The sequence below is a fragment of the Trachymyrmex septentrionalis genome, unplaced genomic scaffold, assembly GCF_001594115.1.
Source record: "Trachymyrmex septentrionalis isolate Tsep2-gDNA-1 unplaced genomic scaffold, Tsep1.0 scaffold32, whole genome shotgun sequence".
NCBI lineage: Eukaryota > Metazoa > Arthropoda > Insecta > Hymenoptera > Formicidae > Trachymyrmex > Trachymyrmex septentrionalis.
The window spans coordinates 124,813-136,534 of NW_017305485.1; the positions used below are offsets into that span (position 1 = coordinate 124,813).

An 11,722-nucleotide genomic window follows, 5' to 3' on the forward strand; every position below is an offset into this window, starting at 1 on the left:
GTCAAAAATTGTCGTATAGGGATGTTTAAAAAAGTATTTTACAGGTAGAAACCTCTACTTTTCGAATCGCTACTTAAAAAAATGGTCTCATGGAGATTTCATGAAGTTACGCAAACATAAATGAAGATATATCAGACAATATATCAAAATATATCAAACGATATATCAAAATTTTTTATGAAATTTGCGAAGCTCCACGAAGTGGAATAAAAATTGTATATACAAATGCGATTTACATCATTCGAAAGAGCGAATTTTTACCTGTAATTTATTTCTTTACGAAGCTCCGTACGATTTTTTTTTATCGAGTTATTCAACGTTGAAGCAAAAGGACTATTCAATGTTGAATAACTCGATGAAAAAAAATTGTACGGAGCTCCGTAAAAAAACAAATTAAAGGTAAAGATTAGCTCTTTCAAATGATGTAAATCGCATTTGTATAAAATTTTTATTCCATTCTATGGAGCTTCGCAAATTTCATAAAAAATTTTGAGGTCTGATATATCTTCATTTATGTTTGCGTAACTTCATGAAATCTCCATGAGACCGTTTTTTTAAGTAGCGATCCGAAAAGTAGAGATTTCTACCTGTAAAATACTTTTTTAAACATCCCTATACGACAATTTTTTACCAAGTTATTGTATCTTGAAATTTGCCTATTTTTGCAGAGTGAACAGGTGTTGCGTTAATTTTGTTGCCCAGTGTATATATACTCGTACACACACACTGAGAGGTAAGAAGAAAAATTAGAGTAAATTATTTTTTAGCAGTACATCTTTAGAAGTAGAATTTCAAGTTATACAACTATATGTCATTTTTACTTCTTTTCAATGTTGGCTAACAAAATTTTCAATTTGCGCATCCCACGAATGTATCCCAGCTGCGCTATTCTCTACTGAGCGTCTCGAAACAAAGTTTAGCAAAGAGAAACACGAATGAGACAATCAGTGTCAGATTTACTCGAAAAGCAAAAATGATCCTCTTTCATTTCTGGGATTTGTATCAAAGAATACATATAGAAAGCAAATATATAGTTCCCGGTATCGCCCGGTAAAAACCATCTCTGTCGCGTCGAAAACTTCGGCGCTTTTTCGCGACATGCACGTGATGGAAATTGGTATTAGTAGAAAGGAAATAAGTAGCTCACTTGTCGGATAACGGTGGTGTCGTGGGCGAACTAGTCTTTAGGCTCTTGAATGCTTTCAACCATTTCAGCTTTGGACTTCCGGTTGAACCGTTTGACATCTTCCGATTGGTCATTCCATCCGGTTGACCAGCTTCGCCTCCTCCGAAAAGTTCCTTCTGTAATTGATAAATAAATAAATAAATATATATATATATATACACACACATCTTACATATACACATTTTATGTATGACACATTTTTAATAATTAAAAAATATCTGATATAATATATTTATTTCATGTAAAATATTTCCGTGATTGTTTTTGTAACAAATAATATGTGGAAAAATTTAGCATTATTTTAATATGAAATGTGAAATACCTTTCCAGTGTTGAAAAATTTTATTTTTTGAAATATAAAATCTAAAAAACTCGAATAATTGAAGTTTAAAAAGAAATCGAAAATAATTTAGGATTAGTAAATAATAGAATTTTTTACTTTTTATTTAATTTCATTAAATTAGAACTTAACGGAATTTTACTTTGAGTTTTAATTATTTCAATGATTAACATTGGAAATCAAACAAATTATGAATGAAATATTTTACGCTACGCGAAATTTTTATTAAGGAAATGTGGGCTCGCGATATTAATTAATGATTCCAAAGGCGATCTAGAACATTCTGTATAAATTTACGCATAAAAGAAAAGTCCATTACCGTTCGCACACGCAAACACCTTAAACGACGATGATTACATGCTTCTTTGCGTATCAATTCGCGTGTTTACACATCCCTATGAATGAGTAAGGAGCGAGCCCTACATACACGTGACTCAGGGTGAGTTTAATCTATATCCACGTGGGAAGTATTATCCCAACGACTCCTCCGTAGTTATTATTTATATTATATGCCATCTGATCGATAATAATCATCGCGTGCAAAACAACGAGATTAAGTATGTTTTATTCACGCACGATATAGCGATTCGACGAATATGTCCTTCAATTAAAAATTCCGAGGCTTTCAAATGAGATAAATAGTCACCGACAATTGCTGGATATAAATTTGAACGTGAACGACAGTTACTCCTTATTAGTGTTGCTCAAAAAAATAATATCTATGGAACATAAATGCGATTCTTTGATAAGCTTTTAAATGCTGATTATAGCTGCATTATTGCACTTTCCTAGTTTCTACAAGGTACAACAATAAGGTTTTTTAATTCAGCGATTAAGAGTTTCATCTCTGTCGCAATACGCGCTTAGCAACACGTTAACCTGAAAACGAATGCGTCAATACACCACCCTGGTTGAAACGTTTCTATGGAGATATCACTGCGATTCGTCCGTTTTTCAACTGTAGGAACTATATTCATTGACAATACATGCATGTCAACTTTCATTGATCCCCATGGTCATTGAGAATATACTCGGCCATTGTTCTCTGTCGTAACATTAGCCTCTTTGTGCTCGACTTCACAATGAATAAGTAACTCCTTATCCGTTTAATAACACAACGTCTCCCTACGCTCGAATAATCGTTATATAAACTTGATTAATACATTAATACACATTGTTTTAATTACTTTTCATTAATATTACCAAACGTAAAATCACGTAGATTTAATTTAAAATACAACGAAAATCGATGAACGATAATATTGTGTCATTATGAAATAATATATCACCGGATAATAAAATATTAACGTTCTTAATAATCATAGATATATCAGGAGCACTGTTAAGCACTTTTCAACCAGGGCGGTCTGCTCGTGATGTAGTCGTCGAGCGAGTCCACTGGATCGTGCAGCACCCTTGTAGTAGTAGCTCGGTAGCACCCTCGGTAGTAATAGCGTGCTCGGAACCATAATTCGCCAGAAGAAAAAATACTAACGACTCGCGTACGTAACGTAGTCCATCCCATTCTTCAGACTGGACACGATCACGATTTGATATTACGATGAGCGGTGGTAAAACGGCAGCGCGCGGTCAGACAGCGACGATCCTGCTCGCCTGACCTGGATAGACAGACTCTCTCTCGACGAGGCCAGAAATGGATTTTCAGACGCTCGTGCTCGCCGATGACCCAGTTGCGAAGGCGCATGTCGCGCGATTGCGCGCGCCAGTATTTATCCGGTGTTTAGGCTGAAGCGTACCAGTGAATGACCAATCGCTAGTGAATGGCCACAGACGAGCCTCCTACTTGGGAAACTTTTAAAAAGTGTGCCGTTCATATTTGTCGACGTCTCACACACACCAAGAAATCCCCGAGGCGCGCGAGCAGACCGTAAACAATTCACCACGCGCGATATTTTTCCATTTGCGTATACTGAAATTACTTCATCAGCTATAATTTAAAATTTAATCCCATTCAGATTGCACAGCATTATTCCTTTTTTCGATATACATTCGTTCCTCTTTCTCAAATTCCACTGTTGTATTTAGATAATCTATTTTAGAAACGCATTGACAAAATTGAATTTCCCGTGGAAACACGACAAATCCAATTAGCCAACATATTTTAACAAACGAATTTAGATTTGCTCGTGATATTTATAGCTGTATAAAGTGACATAATTTATTTTGTAAACGTGATATTGCGCTACTATCAGTTTTCAATGTTGTCTCATTAATTAGTTACTGAAGACACATGATTAATACTGGCAATTTCATTAGTTTTAACAGACCTTTTTGTCAATTCTGGATAGTGCAATTTTCACTTTAAGTTAATAACGAACAATTGAGTAGTAGCTCTTTACCGATGCATCCATCCTGTGTACTGTACTATATACATAGATGAGGCTCTCGATGCTACGCGTGGTCGGACAAATTGGATGAAGTGGGGAGAACTCGGAAGATAGATGCCTCTGATCCATTTTCATGAACATTGAGTCATTTAATATAGGACTATTCTAATAGAACTGAACCGAAGTCTCACTTCACAATTTTTATTTATTATTTATTTTGTGTCCACTGTTGTGTTTCCATAACATATATTGTTATATTCCACAGGAGAATTTTATAACAGAATCGCATTTGATGTGTATCTTATTTTTCACGAATCGTATTGCAATGCAATAAATTGCTATTGCAATAAATGGCATACAGCTCGGGGGATTGCGTTTTAAAAAGCGCATGATAAATATGTTTTTTGCATCGGGATGAGTAAGGTAATATGGCATGTCCAGCTTAGAGATGAATAAATAATAAACGTGCGACGGACGCTGCGTAATATGGCGGTGATTATAACTAAAGGGAACAAAGAACGTGCTTACCTGTGCTTGCACCGCGGCTAGACGCAGTTGCGCAACACCAAGGTCGAGACGCTTCAGAGAAATATCTTCTTGTAGCTCAGCTACTTTCGTGTAAAGATTACTCTCGGCACTCCTGCAATGGGAAGTGATAAAATAATTCTTGTCCATATTTTTCTTACCTTAAAAGATTAAAAAACTGACGTATTTCCATGCGAGCTACCATACTGATTAAAAAATATAGCTATAAAGCTAACAAATGTTCGAAAGTCAGGAAACAATCTTGATTAATCCTTTGGGTAGAGAGTATATTGAGAAAAAAATGTACTAAATTTTAATGAATATTTATTCGAATAGTGTTAAACATGTATTTACAGTAAATAAATATTTACTCAATAAAAAAATAATTGTCAAGTTAAATTAATGGTCCGAATAAGTTAATTATGAATAATACTGTGAGATAATATACTAGTTCAAATTAAAATCTTTCTTTTGCTCGTTTTTTTTTTGGACCTATCATTTAATTATTGCGTTTACAATATCGAGCGGATTTACTTCTTTTCTTATTTTATATTTATTTATTAAAGTTTAGAATTTTTTTCAGTATAACAAAAACTTGATGGAAAATGCATATTCAATAATAGTAAAAATAACAAAATTTATACATATTGTCGTCAAAAATATTTCACAAGAATTTTTCACGTTGTAATAAATTACATGAAATAAATCCTTATAAACTTGACAGGAACAAAAATTTCTGTTGTAAAACATAAAGCAAAATCTAAGTAAAAGAAAAAAATTTGCAAAAATGAAATATGTTTTTTTTACATATATAATTAACACGTTGACTACCATAAAACCGGTGTTATTAAGATTGCATTCCAAAATGTCCTCTCCGAGGAAGATTTTACTCTATATATTATAGTATATATGTACTATATGTATATTGCGAGTAAAATTTTTCTCGAAGAGGACGTTTTGGAATGTACCTAGGAATGAGATACTCGTAAGTTCGTCAAATTCATCCTTAAGTTTAAGAAAGGTCTCTAAATATCTTTCTTTTAACAAATTTAGTAAATTAATGGCTTTACATACAAAAAAAAATAAGATAACAATTAACTCACTTAAAAAATTGAATTTGTGTTATAATAGAAATTGGTACTTGTGTTTCTCTTCGCGTGCGGCTTGTTTTGCATTTTATATATGAAGATAATAACGAAAAACTTTGCAAATATAGGAGACTTCTATCCATAGAATTTCGACGACTATTATCGCAGACCAATGAAAACGATTGCGTATAATTCGGATAAAGAAATAAAAAAATGCGTACATGCGAATGTTACAATCATCCTTCGAATTATGTATTTGTGATTGAACCAAATGTAATTTTTAATTACTTATATTGAGTCGGACTAATTTGGTAAAAATAGGAAATATTAAAATTATACTATCTGTCAAATTGTTATTAGTAAAATTATGTTCTTTGTTTAAACTTAACGGATTTATGTACTGAAGAGGGTCAAATCTTGACCGAAACGTCTACATGTTAAAATAATAATATTGAACTTATTGACATCTTGAGCTGTGGCTGTATGCTTTTTATTTATTAACCTTTGTAAAACTTTTAGCCACTTTCTAATAATTTAAAATTTGTACCTAGGAACCTTAACTATTTAAAATGCTTGTGAAAAGCTAAATATCATTTAACATAAAATTTTTAATGACATAAGTATAGCTAGAACAACGTCGAGTAAAAAGTGTACATTTCACACTACTCGTAAAAATAAAGTATTTATTATAATAATCATATTTAATCATACATATTTCTCATTATATATATATTTATGTAATAATGATAAAAATTTTACTGTGCGTACGCGCCAAAAAAAATTTCTGGGCAGACAATGTGTGTTAGAAAAATTATGTTATACAGAGATGTTACGCTCGTTATTTGCAGAGTTACAAATACACGATTGCATTAAAAATAACTACGTACTTGCGCTGCATCCGCACGAGAGCGTCCAGAGCGTCTTGCAGACGACCTATTTCCTGGTTGAGGCTATCGTACTCATGTTTAAGATCCTCCATGAGTGGGAGCGTACTGGTGCCCGTTGGTACCAGTTCGTCCCTGAGTGTGGGTATTTGACTGATTCTCTCCATCGGTATCTGCTCGGGTGGTGCTGGCGCGACGTACAGGCGTCGCGGCGGCTTCCGCGGCGTCGCGTTCGCGGATAGGTTTCGCGCCAAGGCCTTAAATAACGTTACATTTGCGTTATACGTTACCACTTGCGACGATTTGATTTACGTCTTATAACTGGCGAGCGCAAAAATGAAAGAAAGTAAAACGCCGTCGAAAATAAAATACATTCGCGAGCGAAATAACCGAGTAAATTGAAAATAGAATGATATAATGCAACCGTAGCACGTTTCGCAAATTTATGTGAGACATGTATGTTATTATGTGGCTTTAATATATTTTTTCATTGCAAATCGTATATATCAATCGACTGGATTAAGTCTCTTGCGATGTAGATAGAAATATGCGTTTAAAACCCAGTTTTTCATCTTCTTAGTTAACTTAGGCTTAACCTGATGATAATGTAAAATTTGTATTTTTCTAACTGTGGTTATATATTTATCATTAAACTGATAGTAGTGACCAGACAACGTATATGTCTAAAAAACATCATAAAGACATCGTAAGGACGTCTTTTGGGACGTACATATTTAAAAGCTATCCAAAAGATCATATCATAAAGACGTCTTCTGCATGTTGTGTCTGGAGAGTAACTTTTAAACTTACCTATAAAACCAGTTAATGATTAATCACAGCTAGAAAAATGCAATTTTTATATTATCATCAAGTTAAGTGAGATTAAGAATAACTACAAGTTAACCAAACAGTGAAATCCAGGCCTAAGTGACAAACCGGTATTTCTGAACGAGAACTTGTTATCCGACCGACGGATTCAAGGAGGACAAATCAGTGAATATCGGTACGCTTGGTCAGCCGAACAAGTTAACTCACCGTACATGTACACACGCGAATAAACGTACACAAACGCGGCGATCTCGAGCGGCCAATATCCTTGATGCGTGCCCTCACAGTGAATATGACCGGCTTTAATCAGGCAGCCCTGTTTTCATTCTGTGTCTCTTCTCGAAATACCGACGATCGTAATCCACCATCAGACACCTCACCCGAAATTGGATATACGCTCGGTACATCTGTTTGCTATGCGTGATCAATATGTCCGGAATCGTATCGTCATGGGCATCGTATCTGTGCGCGATCGATCGGTTTCGCTTGACGTATCGAGTCTCGAGATAGACACGGTAGATGCTTGCCGATTCGAGAGATTTAACCTCGTGAAAGAGGAATAGGATAAGCTAGAGATAATTGCTTATTTTTCTTTTTCTCTAATTACCAATTTGAAAGTTCCACAGCTATTGCTTTAACCTGGGAGTAGTCACCTGATTTTTTTTTTGTATAAATGATTACTTGACGTTTTTATATCTCAATTAAAGTCACTATTATTACCAACTTGTTGTATATTATTGTGATTTTCCAATTTATTAGTATTTGAGAACATTATGGATATGGATTTACTCACAAATTTCTGAAGAAAGTGAATAGAAACCAAATAAATATTAAACACGGAGTAAGCACGTTAATTATTAGCTTTTATTATGATAGTATTAAAAAAAATAAAAATTTTAATTGATATAATAATTTTTTGCGGATTTTCGATGGAGTTGCATATTTAAAGAATAGTTATTAAATTCGTAAAGAATAGTTATTAAAAAAGAAAGAAAGTATGTTAAACAATATACATACAAAACAATATTTTACATTTGAAATTAAAATTACAAAACTTTAAAGGCTCAGCGAACTGATAAATTCAATAATAAATTCGTATAAGGGCTAAATGAGCCAAGCACGTTATCGGTGCAAAAGAATATATTGTTACAAATCACAAGAATCTTCCGTTTCGGTTCTCAACGGAACTATCTTTAGTGGATACATAACTTATATTATATATGTTTTTATCATCTTTCATCGTTTGTTACACATCGTTAGATTAACATAAAAACTTGCCGCAATTATTTCATGCCAGATCGCATTTGGAATGGTGATTCCTACCAAATCGAGTGAATTCTTGTGCAATTATGGTAGGTATTGGCTTAGACATTTGAGAATTACCGGACCGACAGGAAGAAACGTTTACACGTCAACAGATTGTTGGACACGTTCGGAATGACATCGTGTTTTACATTTGACCTTTTTTTGCTACTAGTGTGTAAAAATATCCTAGGTGACTATTCCCGAGTTAATGAAAAATAGTGACAAGTTTCTTGCATTATTTGTTTCAACAAAATAAAAATATTTTCTTTTTATCATGATGGAACACTTTAAATCGCAGCGAAATAAAAAAGAAGAAAAAAAGAAAGTATACGTTTCCCATACGCATAAAAAAATATTTTGCTGCTCCAGCTAGAATTATCGCTGTTTTTTGTATCTGATAGAAAATTATGTATCATACGCATAGAATTTATAGCACAAATCTAAATTCTACATATCTCTGTCATCTATAATATATGATTACATGCAATGTATATCCAATATGGCAATATTTACTGGAAATGTATCTATTTGAGCTAATTTTTCGTACTTAGATAATTTTCGCTATAACTACAAGATCACTTTTTTGAGTGTTATGTTTTCCATTTCTCATGTCTTACGAATTCAATAATTCTTTTCAAAAAGCGAATATACGTAGGAAGAAGGTTTTGTTGAAGTATCTAAAAATTTAACTAAATAACAGATCTGAAGATAATTTTGTTTCCTACACAATTATTTTAATGATCCAATAAAATTATTTTCAGATCTGTATTTAGTTATATTTTTAGATTAGAGATTCAGCAAACCCGTTTTTTTTTCGTACAAATGAATAAAATTGACGACTTTAGGACAAAAAGTCCTATCCCTTGTAATTCTTTATACAGTAATAGAGTTTTGCTGAAGTATCTAAAAATTTAGTTATATAGTTCTAAAAAGAATTTTGCCGATCTGTATGTCAAAATAATTATGTAGTCCGTGTTGATTGCTAGAACGAAAACTTTGGCAGTATTGTTCATGCTTGAATTTCTTATATATTATTTTGATGCATAATATTTTTCACGATAAGAATTAATTATTTACAGATTTTAATATGTCACTCAGCATAATTAAGATCATTTCGAAGATGCGAAAAAGCATAAAAAAATTGAGAAAACTGCTTTTGCCTACAAATCGATTGCCTGCAGTATCGTTTGCCTACATTACTTTTGCCGACAGTTCGTTTGCACGTCAATAATGCATGTAGGTAATCGAGCTGTAGGCCATAATAATGTAGGCAAAAGTAATTAAGTAGCATTAAAGTGTAGGCTCTGTTTCTAAAATTTTTATTTGTCTGCAAAAGTGTATGTAGGCAATAGAGCTGTAGGCAAACGATTTGTAGGCAAACGGGATCTCCTCGAAAAAATTGTTAAAATTGCTAGTCAATTTTAACTCGTGATATTACTGCGGTAGTTTATTAGAATTCGCGTTTCAAGACCGAAAAATCATTTCGGCGCGCGTTTCAAAAAGGACTACATACGTAGTGTATAAATCCACACAGAATCATAGAAGCCTTTAAGATCCAGCTAGACCGTTTAAGGCTTCGATTTCTGTAGTTTGCGATATTATTTTGAATCTCCAACAAAATTATTTCCAGATCTGCATCTAACTCTACATTTCTCGATAGATATTTGATCAAAATCAAAATTCCTTCCGTGATACCTGCAAATCGTTGGACGGTATAACCGCCTGTGCCTCTTTGGCTACAATCTGGTAACGTTTAGCCTGTTCGCCGGATCGCTCTCCGGCACCGTCCGAGATCCCGGCAACGCATTTGCAGGCCAATCCACAAAGTTCCTCGTAGACCTCTGCAATCTCGCCCAGCAGCCCTGGCAAACAATGGAACTGATAGCGCTCGGTAATAGCGTTCGTGGCGCGTAGCTGGAGGATGTAGGCGTTGTGCGACTCTAAGTAAGCGCGCTTCAATTCCTGTTCGGCGCCGCCGCCGGCCTCGTTGGTTAGCAACGCGGCGTAGGTGCGTTTGTAATCTAATCTGGCACGCTGCAACTTCTCCTCCGTCTTGATAACTACCTGCTCGTAAGCATCACGATGGGCGAATACCTGAGGGACACGATATATGATGTAGATCGCGTACGGTGCGAGGAATGAGGTGACGGCGCGCTCCGAAAGCAAACACAGTCCGATTGAAATGATTGAAATGCCATTCGCGTATTGTCGCAATCAAATAATCGAGTGGATCGCTTGGGAAACTTCGCTGGCCACGTTCGTCAATTGCAGCGAACTTGTCTCCTCTCGTGGCTCGATATCTGAGCAACGAGAGGAGAGCGATTGAAGCGTCTTTGAATAGTTTGAAATTGCAATTGCAATTTCGCAGAATAGCGATACTGATGGTTAACACATCATCACGTAAAAGGAATACTTGGAAAGATAGACAAATCGTAAGCGGGTATATAATGAGTTGTTGTTATCTATGTGAAATTATTTTGAAATATTATCAATATTCGCAAATTCAGTTACAATAATGTATAATAAATGAGCGTAGGTATTAAACTTACATGAGCTTGCACAGAGAAAACACATTCGTGGAGAACACGTGGATAAGCTCACCTTTCTAGATTGCAGCTTTCGGTGGAAGCTCGCCTCTAAAGTGGGCCTCGACAATTGCTGCTGCAGCACCGCGGCCAAATCGAGGTGGGAAGCTGCATCCGCCTCAACCTGCCGCAGCAAACTTTCCCAAACTCGTCGCATACCACCGGCATCAATTCTTGAGTCGCCCGATCGACCGCGAAATTCGTCAACCAGACGTCGTACGTTTGCCGAGTGGCTCTCCATCGCAGCGCCCAACTCCTGAGCGAACTCGGAAACTATTCCCGCGGAACACACAAGAGAAAGCATTAATCAGACGATTACGTGATGTATAGAGAACATAGTATACAGAGTAGCATTTCAGATAAATATGACAAATCGTGAGACGTTAGATCGGTATTCAGAGTTGGTACTTATTTCAAGATCGTCTTAGAGATGTATCAAATGTATAATCTCTGTAAGACTAGAATTGAAAATTTATCCCAGACAGCACAGAATATTTATGATAAATATTTATTGCTATTAGTTTTTTGAAATGTTACATAAATATTTTATATATATTTTATATAAAGCTTTATTCAAAATATTATTATACAAGATAGACTAAATATTTATAATAAATATAAATAAATATTTTT

General features: G+C 34.7%; 1 protein-coding gene across 9 annotated transcripts in view; it reads right to left on the reverse strand.

Moving 5' to 3' along the window:
- The window catches only part of LOC108749939, a 72,202-nt gene that overhangs the window by 17,969 nt on the left and 42,511 nt on the right, over positions 1-11,722 (reverse strand). For all 9 annotated transcript variants that reach the window (XM_018488991.1, XM_018488987.1, XM_018488992.1 and 6 more), the window contains 5 exons: positions 11,106-11,362; positions 10,200-10,598; positions 6,375-6,628; positions 4,403-4,514; positions 1,148-1,302 (listed from right to left, as the gene is read on the reverse strand). In XM_018488991.1, the coding sequence (XP_018344493.1) occupies positions 1,148-1,302; positions 4,403-4,514; positions 6,375-6,628; positions 10,200-10,598; positions 11,106-11,362 (1,177 nt within the window). The remainder of the gene's footprint in view (positions 1-1,147; positions 1,303-4,402; positions 4,515-6,374; positions 6,629-10,199; positions 10,599-11,105; positions 11,363-11,722) is intronic.